Here is a 22,854-nt window from a genome sequence, read left to right on the forward strand (position 1 = left end):
GGGGACATGGGTATAGCTAGATAGACACAGTTGTACTTACATGGGTGGATGTAGATAGGTGCTGCAGGTCTGAAGGTCCAGACTAGAACATAATTATACGTAGCCATACTATTATACTGTACAACCCCTCCTCTTGAAAAATAGGCCCAGCAAAAAGGTCACAATTTCAATTTTTTTTAGTCCCAACCCGAAACCTTGACATTGTGTTATTTTTAATAACTGAAATGTCAATTTTTTCAGATCATGTTTCCAAAAATTTCCTGGGGGACACACATACACCAGACCCGGTCAGCGGCACTATCTTCGATTCGAATTCGCACATCTTGATCACGCCACACAAAGAAGTCCACTCTACCCAGATAAAAAGTCTCACTATGGCACTGTCGTATGCACAGCCCAATCCCTGTCGACTCGCAGGATAACCAAAGAGCGACCTCGTTTTCGATATTGATGGACAATATAACGGCGTGACATACTATACAAACATACCAATCCACTGTTTCACCACGTTCTAGAGCGCCAACATAAAGTCCCAGTTCTATCAGTATTGCTACAAGTAACCTGCCGAGCGTCATCTCATCGCTGACCCACTTCTACGCTGTATCAATTAACTAACGGAGTTTTACTGACATAAGCCCCACCCTTCACTTTAAATTTGTATTCGTCTGAGGTTAATGGGTCAACTACTTCATTCGCAATTGACGTCATTTCTTCATCCAATGGAATGTAATCAGTTGTGGTCAGACATGTTAGGTACTTACAAACACCTTTAACACAAATAGCACATGTCATAAACCTTTTGTTAAAAAAAAGAAGAAAAACATTAGCTACAGTAAACATCCATTGCAGGTGTTCCATTGCCTGTGTCAAGTCACTGATCAAGTCATTGACATCCTCCAATCCAACACTACAAAAGAAAGATAAAGAATAACATTACTAGTTTCACCAGAAAGGTGTTGTCTACTGTAGCTATACGTAAAAGTAGAAAACTTAGGTAGTTGAGTACTCAGATGAAAAATCTCATATTGCTAATTATTGCTAGATTTGGAGGAAAAGTTGCAGAGTGATCTACAAAATATACAAAATTTTCCACCACAAAAACGTTTAGTATCACTTGTCACTATGGTTTAATGCTATCAGATATCATGTTAAGGGATGCTGCTATAAAAGTGTTGTTTGGAATATAGGATATGTCATGAATACGCTTTCATGGAACACTTATTTACTCCACAGATAATAGTATTATCCAATTACTCAAGCAGCCTCTGTGTGTGGTGCACATGTGTATTTGTGTGTGTGTGTGTGTGTGTGTGTGTGTGTGTGTGTGTGTGTGTGTGTGTGTGTGTGTGTGTGTGTGTGTGTGTGTGTGTGTGTGTGTGTGTGTGTGTGTGCGGGTGTGTGTGTGTACATACAGACACTCACGTGTGCATGTGTGTGCTAGTACACATGTCCCTGAGTATTACAAGTAGCTACAGACATACACATGTGCATACCTCAGTCTAATCAACCCATCAGTTATTCCACCCTTTTTCTTCCCTCTTCATCCATTAACTTTCCAGAGTTAGTCATTGAGGCAGGGAACTCTATCAAGCTACCCGTACCCCCTAGTGACACAGCAAGTGATATCAGCTTTACACCATGCATGGCATATATAACAGATTGTATTAGAAGCAACAGAAGAATAATTTCTTATGATACCTAATTAGTACTCTACAGTACAAATGACTTGTGATTGAATTGTTAGCTCGCAAACGTAGCTGGTATGATAGGTAGGGCTGAGTGATACTACCGTTTTAGCGATATATCGCGATATTTTGTTATTAACTATCGTGATACCATGCTTGTACATTATTGTCATTAAAAATCCGTTTGTTTTGCTGTACTAGGCTCAAGAATGGGATGTTGGAAAAGGTAGATATGGTTGGACGCGGACACAGACATTTTCAAAAAGCACTTTTACATGTATATAACAGTTATTTTTCATACCTAATGCTGTTTTTACAGCAGTCTTCACTTCCAGACCCAGGCGTTGATCGTGTCATAGTGCTTATCCATTTATAAGCACACGTGCAAAGGACTAGACCAGCATTCCACAGCATGCCAAAGACCATATAGTGTTATACACATGCTCTAAAGTCTAATACAGAGTTATATAGTTGTAGAGATTAACTTGTATTTCCCATGCAACTTAGCTTAGCAGGCCAAATCCACAATCTTACGCCTTTTAGTATAAGACGCAGGCGCTTATACCAAATGTTAAGGGTTTCAAGGACCTGGGCTACGAGATTAGGTTGGGATATGCTAGATTAATCTCTGTGACTCTGAATTAGATTTCTAGAGCGCGTGTACAACACTATATGGTCTTTAGAGTACTAGTCTATCCTTCGCACATGCGCTTATATATGGATAAGCGCTATGACAAGATCGATGCCTGGGTCTGGAAGCGAAGACTGCTGTAAAAACAGTGTTAGGTATGAAAAATAACTGTTATATTAATCTAAAAATGCTTTTTGAAATGTCCGTGTCCGCGTCCGACCGTATCTGCCTTTTCCAACTACCCCTCAAGAATCCTTGTAAGTCATAACCTGGTTACCCCTGCAGAGAGGTGTGAACACCATAACATAACTTCAAAGCATGAGTTACAATAACTGTTGTAAACAAGTTGACAGTAGCTAGTTTGATGCACTTTCTGCAGGAATACTGAGGAATACACTACGTAGCACCAGCTATGATTGACATATTTGTAAGTATCGTGAACTATTCAGTATTGTGAATAGTGGCTTTAGTATCGATCATGATACTAAAATGGCAGTATTGCTCAGCCCTAATGATAGCATGATATTGATATATAAAGAGACCTTCCAAACGTACTCATGTAATTTGATCTATTCAGCAAAAAAAAACTTGGTTTCAGCAAATTAGAAGTCAGATGGCTTCAAAAGCCACTTCCCACCATCTGATATTACATGGTCACACATATTATTCCAAACCATAAATGGACGTACCTCATGCAAATCATACGTAGAGGAATACTATCACCATCCATTTCGAAGTCTAACCACATCATAGCTAGTGCGTGTTGAGTGACTTGTAGCTATTTGTCTCGTAGCTATTCACTTCTGAACTGTTTAGCCCTCGACACTGAAAGCTTCTTACTAGCACGCACTGCTAACAATGAAAAACACTTACGACAGCCTGAACCTAGGCCTGAACTATTTGCTGTCATGTCATGTTACCTACGCTAAAACCATGCAGTCACACCTGTTTCCATACTGCATACTTTGCACCTCAAAAAATTTAATTGCTTGACTGTGACTGTAAGCTACAATGGGAGTAGCTATGAATGATGATGTTCCACACAGGGGAAGCACTGAATGGTGATGCAAGGTATCAAATTCGTATGGTGCAATGCATGCATGCAAACTACTATTTTATTGTCTGGATTTTTTAATCCAGATATTTAAATTCTTACTTGGAAATTCAACAAATTACCCAGAAACTTGCCGGTTGTCGGACGTTATTTTGAGTACTGCTATTATGCTCTTCAGTGTTCCCGTTATTCTTGCATTATGCCCCTAGGTCAACAAAATTTCTTAAAATTGTCTTGGACAATTTTTAATCAATTAGAGTATTTGACTGCAAAGCGACTGTTCTATTAGAGGTATTAATATGTACAGTGGAGTTCACATTTTCCACTGACTGTTCTATACATTTTCATGGAATTAAGCTCCATAGTTTGAAATATCCACCCAATATGCTAATATTATGCTGGAATAGTATTCCAGCCTATTATGCTTTTTTATTATACTGGCATATTTGACCTAAAAAGTTATTGTTTTTCTAACCAGTTATGTCAGAGGTGGTTGGACACACCTTTAAAAAATAATGTCTCTAAAACAAATTACACAAAATTTTGTTGAGAAGTACAATATGTCAAACTCAGTATAATGCAGTGAAGCATCATGGTTCCATTATAAAATACGTATGTGACAAGTCTGGTGAAGTTGTATATACCAAACCTCAACTTACTAAATTCCAAGTACTCTCTAAAAACACCCATCGTTTTTCAGTTGCATATTGTGACTATTGAGGGTCATGTGAAATACCAAATAAAACAATGCAATATATTCACAGTAGATGGTGCTTAGAGCATGTCCAATCTTCTCTGGTTATGTGTAGTCTAGACCCTTCCTCTTGGCACAGCGCTTAGCGATCAGAGATTACTAGATAAGAGCCATGAGAGTCTGAAACCTAGCCTCTAGCAGAGGATGAAGCCAACTGTGGCCACACACACTGGCCAATCCAGTACCAGTGTTATATGTAGCACAACATTTATCAATCAGATACTATAAATGCCCTCTAGGAGATATGTTCTGCTGGTAAACAGTGGACAGACAACTGTCCTAGAGTATGAGCAAGTTACAAAAATCTATTGTGTATGTGTATGATACTGTTACAGCTGTATAAGGAGTCCTCCAGTCTTCACTCTTGGTCAAAGCAAAAAAGTCAAATTAGAAAATTGCAGTTGTTCAAAGGACAAACACAGTTTGCAAAGTGTATTATCATGATCAACACTTCCAGAATAGCAACATAAACAGAATTGTACATAGAAGGGTTACTGGTATATTTGGTAAAGATGTTTCAAGTTTGACCATTTTGACTGAGGATGAAGCTCAGAGTACAGAGTACCACCCCCTTGGCTGTGCTTGTGAAGCATGTAGCTATATATAAGTGCTTAATTGGTTAACAATATTAGCTGCTAAGCTGCATTTCTGCACAATTGCATATGAGACTATAGCTATAGTAGGGTCCGCAACGTGAAATTTCGACCTCCGAGAATCAACTACCAAACCACCCACAAATGCTAGGCTAGGTACCACTTAGAAAATTCCAGATTGGCGTTATTTTTCATTAATGTCTTGTCGTGCAAATCGGCTTATATGCTTACAAATTACGAGATTTTTTGCTATATCTTCAAGGAAGTGTCTTTTAAAGCTACAATAAGTGCTCTCAACCTTTCTTACTAACTGCACTCTAAACTAAAACCATCAGTGGCTGCATTGTCTGGAGCAATTTCCAGCTGCAGCATAGCGAAAATGAAATTTCGGACTCGAAAAAAGTTTCGATGTCACTGGAGCACACAGTAGAGATACCAAAGTAACCCTCCCAGGTCAAACTGGTCTGGCATGGGTCCAACTACTACCACACCAAATATCATTGAATTCCAAAATTTTTTGCCATCTGGCTGAGCTCGACGGCTATCAAAAATTCGTCAAAAATACTGATTTCATTCACTGACGGGAACTTTTGCTAGCCAGATGTGCTAGTTTACTTCTCAAAAGCTTGCTAGACCCATAGCCAGTAGCTTTCATTCATAGGATTGGTCTGGCAGCTCTTCAAGCGACCTCAAAAACCGCCAAATGCTGATATCTACGAATTTTGCCAATATCGACCAATTTACAATGTGTTAAAGAAATTTTGCACACCAAACATGATGCTTTGCCTCTCTAAAGTCATGCTGCATCCTTGTTTAGTTATATTCGTCCATAGGGTGGCAATGGCAGTTCTCTTATCGAGGCCAAAATCCATCAAAACGCCCATCTCACCATTTGTCATTAGTTTTAGGAAGTTTTACAAGTCAAACGTGCTGGTTTACCTCTCTACATCTGTACTGGACGTTTCAATCACCTTCGTCTGTGTAGGCACCTTTCTTCAGCCTCTTGAATATGTCAGAGCATGCCAATTGGGCCGCGGCGCAACCATCAACATCACTTACTGCTTATTTTGTTTCATTGATTCCACGAAAATCCAGCAGAAATATTACATAACCCAACTGGAGTTAGTCTAGTCATAGATAATATACCTACTGTCAGTAGGTATATTATCTATGGTCTAGTTTTGAATATCCACCCTTCGGAACTCTACACGAATGGAAATTTCGATTGTGGTTTTTGATAATCGGAATTTGCATTTCGGTGATAATTTGTATAAACATGTAGTTTATTTAGAGCTAAACTAACTCCATTTTCGCTCTATTACATTTCTGCTGGTTTTCCTGTCATTTTTGCATGGAACCAATGAAACAAAATAGCTAAGCATTAACTGGTATTGATGGTTGCGCCCATTTGGTGTGCTCTGGCATTTTGAAGAGACTGAAGAAAGTTGCTTACACAGGCGAAGGTGATTACATGGTCCAGCAAGGATGTAGAGAGGTAAACCAACATATTTGACATGTAAAACTTCCTAAAACTGATGACAAATGGTGAGATGGGCAATTTGATGGATTTTGGCCTCGATTATAGAGAGCCGCCAGTGCCACCCTATGGGCAAATATAACTAAACAAGGATGCAGCATGACTTTAGAGAGGCAAAGCATCACGTTTGGTGTCTTTAACGCATTGTAAATTGGTCAACATCGGCAAAATTTGTGGATATCGGCATTTGGCAGTTTTTGTGGTCGCTAGAAGAACTGCCAGACCAACCCTATGAATGAAAGCTACTGGCTATGGGTCTAGTAAGTTTTTGAGAAATAAAGTAGCACATATGGCTAGCAAAAGTTCCCGTCAGTGAATGAAATCAGTATTTTTGATGAATTTTTGATAGCCGTTGAGCTCAGCCAGATGGCAAACAATTTTGGAATTCGATGATATTTGGTGTGGTAGTAGTTGGACCCATGCCAGACCAGTTTGACCTGGGAGGGTTACTTTGGCATCGCTACTGTGTGCTCCAGTGGCATCGAAACTTTTTTCGAGTCCGAAATTTCATTTTCGCGATGCTACGGCTGGAAATTGCTCCAGACAATGCACCCACTGATGGTTTTAGTTTAGAGTACAGTTAGTAAGAAAGGTTGAGAGCACGTATTGTAGCTTTAAAAGACATTTCCTTGAAGATATAGCAAAAAATCTCGCAATTTGTAAGCATATTCGCCGATTTGCACGACAAGATGTTAATGAAAAATAACGCCAATCTGGAATTTTCTAAGTGGTACCTAGCCTAGCATTTCTGGGTGGTTTGGTAGTTGATTCTCGGAGGTCGAAATTTCACGTTGCGGACCCTACTATAGACATTAGCAAACCCTACCCAAACTATATATCCTCACTTGGCCAGACTGCCTTTTTTCCCTGACAGCAAACCATTACTCAAGAGTGACAAATTACGTGATTATTAACCGAGTACAGTTAGCATACACGTCACAAGTAACACAACTGCGTATAATGTACCGTTTCCAATATCAGAGCTTCTCCCGCAGCGACAGAGGGTAAGAAGTAAATACTGGTGTTGTATATTGGCTGAACCACCGGTAATGGCGTGGATTTCAACCACTTGTCACGGTGAATGTAACCAGCTGCAATACTGTCACTAGACGGACCTTGTTTAGTTGTTGTTGCTGTCGAGGTTGTTGTGCTACTCATATCGCGACCTCACCACCAACTAACTACACGGTGCTCCTCCCTGAAGGGCAGTAATTGGAGAAACACTGAGGCGTCTCATGATTCTACTCATCATTTGCATTCCTTGTTCGGAATAAACAGGGAAACTCCGTCTCAGTACTGGGATTTTGGCATTTGGGAAAAACTTAAGTCGTCCACCAAAAATAGTCAGGGAATATTGTCAGGTATCTTTAATCTGGGGAATAAATTCCTTACCCAAGAACTGAACTTTTTAACCAATGTGTTTGTAAAGGTGCGATATGGTTCTGGGCACCCCACGTTCCAGCAGCTGTCATGGGTTCCCCTATAGGAGTTAAATTTAAACTTTTAAAAGAAATATGTCAGCAGATCCAGCCCCGAACTGTATTGGGAAAATTGAAAAGTTTTAAGTGCGGAGTCAAACTAGGGTTTTTCATGATTCTGAATTGAATAAAAGCATTTGTTTTGCACCAAAACTGCTCCTTGGTGAGAAAATGCTTCGCCCATTTTCTGATATTCACAAAAACTACTACTATGCATAGCTATCAAGACACACGGTAGTGTGTCGTGCGGCCCAAGAAGCCGGCGCGCAACCCCGTGAGTATATTGACAGGAAGAAAGAAAACGCAATTTTCGCACCACCGTAGCTCTGTGCTGCCTTGATGAAACAAGACAAATTTTGCTGTGTACATTACCTCCAACTTCAGTACTCCACATTCCAAATTTGAGCGAAATCGCTTCAGGCATTCCTGAGATATGCGACTTCAAAAATTGGCTTAGTTTCTTCGTTTTTTTTTCTTCTTATTTTTCTTCCTCTTTTCGCACACTTACAAAAACTGCTATAAAACGCGAACGCGTTATCCGATTGCCTTGAAATTTGGCACACAGAAGGGGGGTATAAAGGCGCATCTCTGTACCAACTTTTACTGGAATACCATAAACAGGCAAAGAGTTATGAACGATTATGCACGGAAAATAACACCAATATGTTGTCACGCCTACAGGGTAAACCGCGTATGGGAAGAAGCTGAAAATCGGTGGGTGAATAGGTTATCTATTGAACCTCAAACCTTTTGTGGTTTGAAAGAAATCGAGCTAAAAACCAGGAAGATACAGCGAAAACATCAACAGTGTGTAACAATTACGCAATCGAGATTAGCTAATTTTTATTATTATTATTATTATTATGCTTGCCACGCCTACCAGATAAACCACTTGGGGTAATGCTTTGAAAATCGCTGTACAGATGGAGTTATCATCTTAGAAAGGCTCTTCAATGGTGTAGAAAAATCAGACTTAAAGCCACGGAGTTATAACACGAAATCCAACTTGGTGTAGCAAGTGCGAGATCGAGATACTCTAATAGAGCAGTCATCCTAATAGAGCAGTCACCCTGAACAGAATTCAAGAGATCAGTTAGAAATAAGTAACCTGTATAGAGATCAGCTACAAACAAATCACCCTGTAGAGAGTTCAGCTACAAACAATTCACCCTGTTCAGACATCAGTTAGAAGAAGTTTTCTTGTAGAGAGTTCAGTTACAAACAAATCACCCTGTTGAAAGATCAGCTAGAAGATGTCACCTTATAGATAGTTCAGTTACAAAGAAACCACCATGTAGAGAATTCAGCTACAAACTAGTGACCCTGTAGATACATCAGCTAGAAGAAGTTACCTTGTAGAGAGTTCAGCTACAAAGAAACCATTCTGTAAAGAGCTCAGCTGCAAACAAATCACCTATACAGAATTCAGCTACAAACAAATCACCCTGTAGAGAGATCAGCTAGAAGAAGTTACCTTGTAGATAGTTCAGCTACAAACAAATCATCCTGTAGAGAGATCAGCTAGAAGAAGTTACCTTGTAGATAGTTCAGCTACAAAAAATTCACCCTGTACAGAGCTCAGTTAAAAGAGGTTTCCTTGTAGAGAGTTCAGCTACAGACAAATCACCCTGTAGAGAGATCAGTTAGAAGATGTTACCTTGTAGATCGTTCAGCTACAAACAATTCACCCTGTAAAGAGATCAGCTAGAAGAAGTTACCTTGTAGAGAGTTCAGCTACAAAGAAACCATCATGTAGAGAATTCAGCCGCAAACAAATCATGTATAGAGAGTTCAGCTACAAACAAATCTCCCTGTAGAGAGATCAGCTAGAAGAAGTTTCCTTGTAGAGAGTTCTGCTACAAACAAATCACCCTGTAGAAAGATCAGCTAGAAGAAATCACCTTGTAGAGAGTTCAGCTTCAAAGAAGCAATCATGTGAGAGTTCAGGTACAAACAAATTGTCCTGTAGAGAGATCAGCTAGAAGAAGTTACCTTGTAGAGAGTTCAGCTACAAAGAAACCATCATGTAGATAGTTCAGGTACAAACAAATCACCCTGTAGAAAGATCAGCTATAGAAGAAATCACCTTGTAGAGAGTTCAGCTACAAAGAAACTATCATGTAGAGAGTTCAACTACAAACAAATCACCCTGTAGAAAGATCAGCTATAGAAGAAATCACCTTGTAGAGAGTTCAGCTACAAAGAAACCATCATGTAGAGAGTTCAGCTACAAACAAATCGGCCTGTAGAGAGATCAGCAAGAAGAAATTACCTTGTAGAGAGTTCAGCTACAAAGAAACCATCATGTAGAGAGTTCAGCTGCAAACAAATCACCTGTAGAGAGTTAAGCTACAAACAAATCTCCCTGTAGAGAGATCAGCTAGAAGAAGTCACCTTGCAGGGAGTTCAGTTACAAAGAAATAAACCATGTAGAGAGTTCAGCTGCAAACAAATCACCTGTAGAGAGTTCAGCTAGAAACAAGTCACCCTGTAGAGAGATCAGCTAGAAACAAGTCACCCTGTAGAGAGATCAGCTAGAAACAAGTCACCTTGTAGAGAGTTCAGCTAGAAGAAGTCCCATTGTAGAGCTACAAAGAAACTACCATGTAGAGTTCAGCTGCAAACAAATCACCCTGTAGAGAACTCAGCTACTAACAAATCGCCCTGTAGAAAGATTAGCTAGAAGAAGATACCTTATAGGGAGTTCAGCTATGAACAGATCACCCTGTAGAGAGTTCAGCTACAAACAAATCACCCTGTAGAGAGTTCAGCAACAAACAAATCACCCTGTGGAGAGTTCAGTTACAAAGAAACCACCATGTAGAGAGTTTAGCTGCACAAACAATCAATCACTCTGTTGAGAGTTCAGCTAGAAGAAGTCACCTTGTAGAGAGTTAAGCTGCAAATAAATCACCTTGTAGAGAATTCAGCTACAAACAAATCACCCTGTAGAAAGATCAGCTAGAAGAAGTTACCTTGTAGAGAGTTCAGCTACAAAGAAACCACCATGTAGAGAGTTCAGCTGCAAACAAATCACCTGTAGAGAGTTCAGCTAGAAACAATTCACCCTGTAGAGAGATCAGCTAAAAACAAGTCACCCTGTAGAGAGTTCAGCTAGAAGAAGTCACATTGTAGAGAGTTCAGCTACAAAGAAACTACCACGTAGAGAGTTCAGCTGCAAACAAATCATCCTGTAGAGAGTTCAGCTAGAAGAAGTCACCTTTTAGAGAGTTCAGCTACAAAGCAACCACCATGTAAAGAGTTCAGCTGCAAAAAACTCAATCACCTTGTAGAAAGATCGGCTAGAAGAAGTTACCTTGTAGAGAGTTCAGCTACAAAGAAACCACCATGTAGAGAGTTCAGCTGCAAACAAATCACCTATAGATAGTTCAGCTAGAAACAAGTCACCCTGTAGAGAGTTCAGCTAGAAGAAGTCACATTGTAGAGAGTTCAGCTACAATGAAACTCCCAAGTAGAGAGTTTAGCTGCAAACAAATATGCAGTGTAAAAAGATCAGCTAGAAGAAGTTACCTTGTAGAGAGTTTAGCTACAACGAAACCACCATGTAGAGAGTTCAGCTACAAACAAATCACCTGTAGAGAGTTCAGCTAGAAACAAGTCACCCTGTAGAGAGATCAGCTAGAAACAAGTCACCTTGTAGAGAGTTCAGCTAGAAGAAGTCACGTTGTAGAGAGTTCAGCTACAAAGAAACCACCATTTAGAGAGTTCAGCTGCAAAAAATCACCCAGTAAAAAGTTCAGCTATGAACAGATCACCCTGTTGAGAGTTCAGTTAGAAACAAGGAATCCTGTAGAGAGATCACCTAGAAGTATCGCCTTGTAGAGAGTTCAGCTACAAACAAATCACCTGTAGAGAGTTCAGCTACAAACAAATCACCCTATAGAGAGATCAGCTAGAAGAAGTCACCTTGTAGAGAGTTCAGCTATAAAGAAACCACCATGTAGAGAATTCAGCTGCAAACAAACACCCTGTAGAGAACTCAGCTACAAACAAATCGCCCTGTAGAAAGATCAGCTAGAAGAAGTTACCTTGTAGGGATTTCAGCTACAAACAAATCACCCTGTAGAGAGTTCAGCTACAAAGAAACCATTCTGTAAAGAGCTCAGCTGCAAACAAATCACTTGTACAGAATTCAGCTACAAACAAATCACCCTGTAGAGAGATCAGCTAGAAGAAATTACCTTGTAGATAGTTCAGCTACAAACAAATCACCCTGTAGAAAGATCAGTTAGAAGAAGTTACCTTGGAGAAAGTTCAGGAACAAAGAAACCATTTTGTAAAGAGCTCAGCTGCAAACAAATCACCTGTACAGAATTCAACTACGAACAAATCACCCTGTAGAGAGATCAGCCGTAAGAAGTTACCTTGTAGATAGTTCAGCTACAAACAAATCTCCCTGTAGAGAGATCAGCTAGAAGAAATTACCTTGTAGAGAGTTCAGCTACAAAGAAACCACCATGTAGAGAGTTCAGCTGCAAAGAAATCACCCTGTAGAAAATTCTGCCAGAAACAAATTGCCCTGTAGAAAGGTCAGTTAGAAGAAGTTACCTTTTAGAGAGTTCAGCTACAAAGAAACCATTCTGTAAAGAGCTCAGCTGCAAACAAATCACCTATACAGAATTCAGCTACAAACACATCACCCTGTAGAGAGATCAGCTAGAAGAAGTTACCTTGTAGATCGTTCAGCTACCAACAATTCACCCTGTAGAGAGATCAATTAGAAGACGTCACCTTGTAGAGTGTTCAGTTACAAAGAAACCACCATGGAGATTTCTGTAATCAATATAATATTATGTGACCGGATTTGCGAAAAGGGGTCTTCCACACACATCCAATTCCGTAACAGTTGGAGACCATAACTCAGTGTTCAAGTAACATATTAACCTGAAAATTTCACCACGTATTCAGCTATAGTGCGCACCACTGTCCAAAATTCAAGGCAATAGCTCTTTCCAATCTGAAGTTATCAATTGTCAAAGTTGGCAAATTGGATGTGTGTGGAAGACCCCTTTTCGCAAATCTGGTCACATATGTATTATACAGTATATATAATTTGTACATTTACTGATAAAATATTTAAAGTACATCTACTTCATCTTTTCTTCTTCCTGTAGTAAAGAAAAAAACATAGGTTAAAAAAGTCCCAAAGCTGGCCATAGGCCGGCTTTGGGGTATACAAATACAAAAAGAAATGAAATCTAATCCAAAACAGCCAAGCTGTAAAAAAAGTGTGCGGCCCTCAGAAAGGCTATGGTGAAAAAAGATGTGAAATCCAAGGTGGCGGCCAAGAAATGGCTGTGATGGTAGGTTAATGGTAAAAATTTTAATAATGACAATTTAGGTAAATTTTGTGAAGCGACACAAAAATTCACCTGAATTGTCGTTATTAAAATTTTTACCATTAACCTACCATCACAGCCATTTCTTGGCCGCCACCTTGGATTTCACATCTTTTTTCACCATAGCCTTTCTGAGGGCCGCACACTTTTTTTACAGCTTGGCTGTTTTGGATTAGATAATATATACTTGAAACTTCACCTGAATACAAGGAAACTTGAAAGTTTTACAGCCCATGGAAACCATGTTGTCCATTACTCTTGTCATGAATGATATGGTACCTGGTGTAACGTTTGCATTGAGTAGAGGCTGATGAAGGCAGCCAAGTCAGAAGGTAGAGGGAGGATGAGGAAAATAGTGATTCTGGCCACAGGTGCTGGATACAAATCCTCAACCACTTTTCCTACTGCATGGAAGAGGGTATCAAGAAACATGGTCCACTCCACAAACACCCAGATTAACTGAAGCCATTGGACTTGTCCTCAGATGGCTAGAGGAAAACAACCCCTTTGACCTTGATTGTGACAAACAACAATAATAATAATAAACAGTTGCTTGTATCTTTCTCAACAGAATTCACAAGCACTGCAGATGATGCGGTCAATGTTGAGAGAGCAGCTGAAGTACAGAAGGAGATGCAGATAAACCTTGATGGAAAGTCAGTTATATCTACCATGTAGGTAACGTTCAAGGTATAGGCCCTCTCATCACTCAGAAAGATACCCAAGGTCAATGAAAAAGAAGCTTCACATAAACTCACTCAAGTTGTTCAACTGACTGATAATTATTTCTCCAAAGGATAACAGTTGAGAGAAGCTTAGAGTATGAGCTGACTCCCTTCCCATTGTCCTTGTTTGGCAACGAAGACCAGAAAATGAACAAAGCAAACAAGGCTGGCTTTTCCAACACTAGCCTGAAGGGGTTGACTGATCCACTTAACCTCACTGATTAACCCTGCTCCAGTCTGGTGGTTGGCTCCTGTACATGGTGAAGTAGGATAGGCCTGTGTCGTTTATGCCAGCATAATTTGGGGCATAATAGGTAACCAAAAGCATTGAGCATAATAGACACACTTTTTGTGCATGGTTATCAGAGAAGCTGAAACTCTGCTATTTTACATGATACAGAATAGGATAGTGTGCAAACACGGTAAGACACTATGTATCTTGTGAAGAAAACATTGATATATTCTAATAGAATAGTAACCACATATTGAAATATCCTAATAGAACGTGCACAGGTGCATTAGATACTTCAATAGAGCAGTCAAGACACAATTTTATATGACAATATTTGGAACATAATGGGACACGACTGGGCATAATTGGAGTATAATAGGGGAAATTTTGAAGCATTGCTTAAAAGCATAATAGGAAATTTCAAAGCATAATGGGCTCTGGTCTAAAGTAGGAACAAGGTCAGACTTGACAGGAGATTTATTGCTGAAAACTACCTCAGCTATGATTAGTATCTTAGCAGACACTCTCAAAAGATAACTGTTGCCTTTGATGGCTATAGTAGCTTCACCAAAAGATCATGACCACAGTCGACATACCGATTAGAACTCCTGCTGTAATCTACAGTTGCACCAGATATGATACAGTTGACACCAAGGGCAAAGCTCATGGACAACACTCACAACAAAAGTGAGCTCATCCATCTCCTCTCTTTAGCATTCTGGAAATATCAGATCACCATGGTGCAGTGTAACAATGATGCTGACACTACTAAAGACACAGGGGTGGTATTGCCATTATTTACAATGCACCAAGTATACAACATGTTTGCCCACAAAGCAGTGGCTGGATTGATCAAGCCAGAGACTGTACCTCTCCAACAGAGGGGCAGCTGCACAGAATTCCCTTTGTGCCTATCTCCAAACTCTAGCTCAGGACTAGATGCTGTTGAAAAGTATATCTTTGAACTTTGATGAGTATGGATGGACTGTAGGGGTTCACGGTTATGAGCCAGTTCCTGCATTAGACCCCACTGTACCTGAGGAGCTCCTCTGGTTAACAAGCTGTAATTGTCATGGAGATTGCAGCACCCAACGGTGTAATTGCAAGAAGAACAGCGCCCAGTGTAGCATGCGGACTTAATATTTGCAAAGGCAGTACATGCAAGAATTGCATCAATGATGATGGCATAGATTCTAGAGAAGACTCAGACATTGACTTTTGAGGTGCTTGACAGTGGGAGCCATATTTAAATTATTGTGTCTTATTCAAATAAGTATACATACCTATTATTAAAGGGGTCACAAATAGTGGAAGTGGGCATGGCCTTTTTTTGCCAAGGAGCAGTTTTGGTGCAAAACAAATTTTATTCAATTCAGAATCATGAAAACCCCTAGTTTGACTCCAAATTAGACTTCTTAAGTTTTCCCGATATGGTTCCAAGTACCCCACATTCCAGCAGCTGTCACAGGTTCCCCTACAGGAGTTGAATTTAAACTTTTTCATATTATGTTACTAGACCTTTACAAACACATCGGTGAAAAAATTTCTTGATAAGGAATTTATTCCCAGATTTTAGAAATATTCCCTGACTAAAACCTGATAGTAGCAAAAAAGTGGTGTCCATTTGAATCCCTTAACTGCTTCCCAGCCACCACTTGTCTGTGCCATGGTGTACTGCAAGATAGCTATTGTACACCACTAATCCTTTTCATACTCACCTGAATCATGATTCAGGTGAGTATGAAAAAGAAGCTAGTGGTGTAAAGATTTTACTAGTAACCAACAATACACAGATCACCAGATGTCAGGGGCATATATACCATCAAGACAACTACCCTGATAAAGCAACGGCTGAGAAGTAGATCAGTTTAGACTGCTTAGTACTGCAAACTGTGACAAACCAACTGTAGATTGTAATGCTCTAATAGAGCAGTCAGAGATTCTGTTGGCAAGCTACATCTCAATACATGTAGACACTGACGCTGGCTACCTGTAAAATGTACAGTATTCTAGCTTGTGTACCAGTATATGGAAACAATTCATTACGCGTTTTGGCATGTATTATTGGAGTGTTCTTAGCAGACCAAATGTTTTCAAAATTGGTTCTCCCAGACCAGGAAGAGGTGGGTATGACAGGCATCCACTTAGCACTTGTATGTATCTAATAGCCCACAGCTCCTGTAAAATGTAGATTCATGATCAAATCCTGTAAGATTAGAAGGGTGGTAGCTTCTGAGTTAGCAGGTTTTTTTCCCTGTGTGTGCTTGTGTATACATGGGTGCATGCATGCATGTGTGGGACAGAGAAAAAAAGTGCTAACTACTGTCATTTGTAATGCTACCTCATTGTAGAGCGAGGGCATAAAATTTTATTTCAATTTCACATTAATGACGTCACTGTATAAACAATGTCTTTATAGTGAAGGTACTGTACACGTGTGTTCTATATGCAAACTGTTTACAGTTAATATTAAGGACATCATAATGTAATTACAATATTATCAAACCACAGCTTTTTTCCCTACCAAGTTCTACTCTTTATAATGTTGAAGTAGCCAGCTCAACTGAATGAAATTATGAAAGGTAGTGTCTGTAATCACGTAAACGCCAGATGTTGTTGCCTGTATTATGTGTTGTGTTGTTGGAGGGTTTCTGAGAAATTCCTTAAAAATTTACCCTTGAGTAAGTATAAACAAACTTGTGGTTTTTCCAAGAAATAGCTAACACTGCACTCTTGCCTATATAAGACGTGCATTATGAACATGTGTTGAAATGTCAGGACAAGACGTCTTATAATACAGTATATGTCACTATTGCCAGCCGCCGGACAGTGACTGTTCATGTTAAGTTAGAGGTTAGCAGTGTATATAGTGTGCAGTGAAATTCCTTACTGGACACTTTAGACCATGTGTCCTTTTCAGTGAGGTGTCCTAATTTCAGGGATATAAAGTTTGTAACAGTGATGTTACATTTAAATGGGACCTTTTGGACAAGTGCCCTAAGGAATAAGGTGCTGGGTGTCTTATCTCCAGGGGTCAAAATGTGTGTTAAGGGAAAGTATAGTGTGCTACCAGGTGTGCAATAGTATAATTACTGTAATTTAGGAAACAACTCTTGCAACATTGTATGATGAAGTAAGATCAAAGGCTCCAGAACTGACTGACAAAGGATTTAAGTTGAATGTTGGAGTGAAGGAACTACAGTACTCTCATACAGAAACTGTAACTACAACTGATAGTGTACATGTTACCTATACCACTAAGGGAGGAACTGCATAGCAGTCTATGACAAGAATCATTCAGTATTATAAATATGATTTTGTCAATAAGTTCTCATTTGATTTTTTTATTTTACATTAACTGTAACAATGGCTAAATAAAGGTATGGGTGAGTATGTAGGGGCTCATTTTAGATTGTCGTCTAAACCTCACTCTCCGGTAAACATTTCTTAAAAAGTTATTATATATAGGGTGTATCTTGCTAGGATTGTTTTAGATATAGCCTTTCTATAGATGTGGCTGTAATTGGTTCATGAATACTTTGTGTGTATCTTTTGTGGGACTTGTCAGGGGTATTCAATTTTGAATATTAATTGTGGTAGGCAAGGCATAGTAAGGTAATTAATCCACTTTGTAATTCACGCTAATCGAGTTTTCATTCAGCCTTCATTGCATGTATAAACATATTATAACTGTTGTTCTGTACTTGCTAAGTCTGCTACTAGACTGGAACAGTATCCGTGGTCCACTTTTCTTTATTATGTTCATGAATGATGTATCTAATGCTGTTATTCAGCTACTCTTTGCCAATGAAACCAAATGCTTTGGGTACAATAGGATGCCCCTTATCAACAACTGCTACTGCACGACCTCAACAAACTTTTAAGCTGAACAACAACTTCCAACCTACTTTTTCGTTCATGAAGATGAACGAAAAAGATCTTAAAGATCTTGTAGTACACTAAGTGATAACCTCGAATGGAAAACCTACCTTCCATGACTTTATTAGAACATTGGGTCTAGTTTACGGAGAACATTAATGTAATATGTCTAACCACATGAATAAACAAATTATATCTTTAATCGGATCTTAACTCATGTACTGCTCCCCATTTGGCTAATTGAAAGACAACAACTTGGAACATCTTCAGAGACAAGCTACGAAGTATATTGAAATGTTCATCAACAAAACCAGACATTTCAAACTTGACCGTTTTCCAGTATTGAGCTTTCTGATATCATTCCTCATTGAATCTGTCAAAATTCCAACTAGCTAACAGTTTCAACATTCACTTCATCTTTCCATATTATCAGGTATTGTTGTTCAATGTTTTGTGTTTGAAATAAATTTCAGGTTTGCCCTATGTGATTGTATTATAGAAGAATGGACATTGAATGCTCTTAAAGCATATACAAGTTTATAGTATATATATTAAACACAGTAGCTGAAGTCCTCAACTGAGTCAGCTATATAGTTTTAATGTAGAGTTACTGAGTCTCCCATATATGCTAAAGGATTTCATTACAGTTGAGTCAAATTTTATACTTATCATAGTATTACCATGCATGCTATCACTTCTCAGTGTGCTTGACATTTCCATTTAAATCTCTTAGAATGCTCTTGCGGGGTTTGAAGAACTAGTGTGGTGGTTGCATACAATGGTTTAATTGTAGCCATACAGGTTTATGTTACTGTAAAGTGCAGGAAATTGAACAAGTATCCAGATTGACATCAAATACTATGAAGCAAGTGAACACTGTAAGTTAAATCATGACACTGCTGCAAATGCAGAGTTTATTAATTTAATGTAGTAACGTTTGATTAAAACTAACACCTGTTGACTATAAGGGTAATCCCAGAACTACTTTTGATGTTATGTACAAAGTACTGATCAGCATAATTTGTGATCTTTTGCATAATTATTCAAGTGGCAACTGCTAGAGTAAACAAACACTTAATTATTAATGCATGTTTCCCTTCACAGTATCGGCAATCCATACAAATGCCACAAATTACCTTGTGGTTAGTATGAGCTCTTGATAAACACATTTGTAGTTTCCTCCTTATGATCATAAAACCACTAATCATGTGCAAAGTAGGCATAAAACAACTATAATGGTGTGGAATTGTTCTAATGTATAAGATTTCTAAAAGTACCTCAGGATTCTCATTGTCTATAAGGTATGTACGCAGTATAAGCAAAACTGGTGGTTTTTTCAGAGAAATTACCTTATAAGTTGTAGCAGCTATATAATATAGCTACTGTGGGTATACATGTACATAAATAATTATGAGCATGTCAATGCAGTTTTCACTCAGGATTATCAGAGCACTTGTTAGCAATAGTATACTATACTCTATAGCTAGGCTTACACCAACATAACTAACTATCATTCAGTAATGGTCACTATCTCCAACCAGTGAACTGTGACAGTTCATGGTAAAGAGGCATGTAAACAAATAGTGTTGCTTTCTAGATCTTTTCCTCCAAGTTTTTGTTTAGGAGACCACACTTGCTGCACTCTATGATTAAGGAAGATCAAAGGTTCCAGCCTTGGCTGACAAAGGATTTAAGCTGAACATTGGAGTGAAGGAGCTGCAGTATTCTTACACTGAAACTGTTACAACCATTCACAATGTTTATGTTACTTATACTACTCATATGGAGGGAATAAGTTCAAATAACATTTTGTTACAGATTGTGTGATTTTGTAATTGAGAATCAATTTTATAACTACTATAGTCGGTAAGCGTTCACCTGAGCCCCTGCCAAATATAGTAGTATCAAAGAGGTGAACATGTGTTCACTCCCAATGATTTTGTACTGGAACAAGCATGTTTTCATGTTGTAAACATGTTTGCACTTGTCCATACTAAATGTATGGGATATTTTTAAAACCTCATAACTCACTTGTTCTTGCCTGTATCAAAGCTCTTTTTTGATTAATGTTTCTGGCGTTTAAAGGGCTTCACAGCGCTACTAAATGTTTGGGCAGCTGGCCCATGTAACAAGAGTTATTAACAAGAAACGTGGGCTCAGGTGAATGCGGACAGACTATAAATGCACATCTAAGTAATATAGACTGGTTCTATTTTGAGATGCAGAAATATAATATACAGTGTACATATAATACTATGGCACAGCTTAATATTACAAGTGGAACAAAAAATTAGGAATTTTCGATATGAGTAGGGATCAAAGTAATAAAAAGTACTGAAACAAGAGAGATTATCTACCACCTGAAGTCATGCTAGTACACATGTAATCGCTACTTCAGTTGCCAAGATTTAAGATATAATGGCACTGAAGTAGGGATTACATGTGTACTAGCATGACTTCAGGTGGTAGATAATCTCTCTTGTTTCAGTACTTTTTATTACTTTGATCCCTACTCATATTGAAAATTCCTAATTTTTTGTTCCACTTGTTTGTGTACTTTTTACAAACATTGCATGGATCTTATCTTTTATGTGCATGCAGTTTCTATTACACAGGACACTAAAGTTACTTTTCCAAGTCTTGATGGTAGTATTCCCTTTGCCTTTCCGCTGACTCAATGCGAGACTTTGCCAAATCTTTGTTAAATGATGTTTTGGTGGCTTCAGCTGATTTCTCACGCGACGCTGTTACATTTTTGTAGTATTCATTAGCATGACGCTGTGATCGGCATTCACTGCTGTACTTGTCCTTTCTCTCTGAGAGTATAGACTCTGTATGAGCTTCATAGTACGCCCTGTTATTCTCCTTCTTTCTACTCTTCCGTGCCGCTTCCTTCGAAGGCATTGCCGCACCCAATATTGCCTCAGAGAAAACACACAAAGCAATAATAACCACAATACCCTTAGCTAACGCTATTTTGCTACGAATTATTTCTAATATCGCTCAAATACTTGAGGTAGATACGTTGTTTACAGCAAAGAAATGCGTTTACAAACGCAAGCAATATTAATTTTGCCGGTTAACTTTGCCAGAAACAAAAGATATAAGTCGCTAAATATATTCACTTACACGTACAAAGCTTCCCGATTGTGAACAGCTCGCTCTTCCTGCTCAAAATCAACTTCGAACTTTCAACCACGTGTATTCGAATATTTTACCGCGAAGATTATGATTACTCTATTTAGCGAGCACTCTTATTGAAACGGACGGCGCCGTACATTGAAGCCATTTGTGGAGTTATTAACGCTACCTGTAGTGAATCCAGGACGATGGCGACATTAAAGAACGATGAAAGGTAAGATCCTAGCGCAAGGATTGTATTTCTATCGGTGTAGGAAAGGTTTAATCTATAGGCAAAGCGAGCCGTTTTCATGCAAGAAGTAGGACTGTAGCTGTTGCCATCTTCCCGCTAGGCCTGGCTGAAGGCATCAGTTAGGGAGTCAGTCACTATAAAATTCGATCAGATAGAATTTTTTTTTAAATTCGTGGAAACTCATAGGATGCATTTCGTGTCGTTTTGAACGCGAAATCGTGCTTCACTTCTGTAATACAATACTGCTGAATCGCCGAGATGGTTTTGCAAGTCTGCTTTTGGTGCGTAATTTTTTGGCGGGAAATCGTGAACCTTGACGATCCCTACCATTAAGTACTACCGTACTTAATAATGGTACATATATTCAAGAGTAGCTATAGCAGGATAAGAAATTAATTGTAATCTATCATGTTTAGGTAGGTAGGAAGTAACAAACAAATCATTAACCTGTTTAGAAGTACTATGCGTAACACAGTTGCACACAACTATAGTCAATACTGAAATATTGTTTATGAGCAAAATCATTACTTTGAAAATAACATAATTTTATACCATTGCATATAGAACAGTATGTATTGATGAAACCGGATGGAGATTGGATTCTTCACTATTCATCTGAAGAAAATTTAAATTTTGAACTGTACAAGGGTTTAGGTCATTAGGCTTCTATTGATCATGCAATGTGGTTATTACCTTCCAATCTCTCTTCTGTTTATAGAACGTGGGTTGTAGCAATGCGCATGGTGTGCAGATACAATGAACCGGGATGCACTTATGACTCACTTTGTTTTGCTCTATACATTGAATATTAAAAAAATACGTAGGTAGCCAAATTACCACCCAATTATAGTTAAAAGAAAAGGATGCAGCAAGAGTGAATGTAGAACACAGCTGAATGATAAAACTTCAATGTTAAACTTTTGTTAATTGCAATTAGTTGTATATCAGCATTAATTTTGGGCTGTTTTGGTTATTAGCTGTTTCAAATGCCAGTTACTTTCATGGATGCACCTGTTTTACAGGCAAGGTATTCTTGCATAGATTAAAAAAACTTTGGTAATTATATACATTATTATTATAGTTAGTTGTATCTAATCAAAACATCCAATCTGTAAAAAAAGGGTGCAGCCTCCAAAAAAGCCAGGGTAAAAAAAGTGAAATCAAAGGTGGTGGCCAAGAAATGGCTGTGATGGTAGGGTAATGGAAAAATTCTAACAATGACAATTCAGGTGAATTTGTGTTGCCTCCTCCAAGTTTCACTAGGATTCAGCACCAAATTCACCTGAATTGTCGTTATTAAAATTTTTCCATTAACCTACCATCACAGCCATTATTTCTTGGCTGCCACCTTTGATTCCACATCTTTTTTCACCCTGGCTTTTTTGGAGGTCACACCCTTTTTTACAGCTTAGCTGTTTTTTGATTAGATATCACTTCTTTTTGCAATTTCATACCTAAAGCTAGCCTATGGACAGCTTTAGGTATTTCTTTTAACTTGTCTTTTTCTTTACCACAGAGAGAAGAGTATTATGAAGAAGAAGATTTTAATGATT

General features: G+C 38.6%; 2 protein-coding genes across 13 annotated transcripts in view; one reads left to right on the forward strand and one right to left on the reverse strand.

Moving 5' to 3' along the window:
* The window catches only part of LOC136265205 (adhesion G protein-coupled receptor E2-like), a 53,182-nt gene extending 52,530 nt beyond the window's left edge, over nucleotides 1-652 (reverse strand). For 6 of the 7 annotated variants that reach the window (XM_066060058.1, XM_066060056.1, XM_066060057.1 and 3 more), the window contains exon 1: nucleotides 490-652. In XM_066060058.1, the coding sequence (XP_065916130.1) occupies nucleotides 490-575 (86 nt within the window). In that variant the 5' untranslated portion in view covers nucleotides 576-652. The remainder of the gene's footprint in view (nucleotides 1-489) is intronic. The other variant, XM_066060059.1, reaches the window with a different exon arrangement.
* The window catches only part of LOC136265214 (uncharacterized), a 272,681-nt gene that overhangs the window by 73,037 nt on the left and 176,790 nt on the right, over nucleotides 1-22,854 (forward strand). The window lies entirely within an intron of this gene.

The sequence above is a fragment of the Dysidea avara genome, chromosome 8 (genome assembly GCF_963678975.1).
Source record: "Dysidea avara chromosome 8, odDysAvar1.4, whole genome shotgun sequence".
Lineage (NCBI taxonomy): Eukaryota > Metazoa > Porifera > Demospongiae > Dictyoceratida > Dysideidae > Dysidea > Dysidea avara.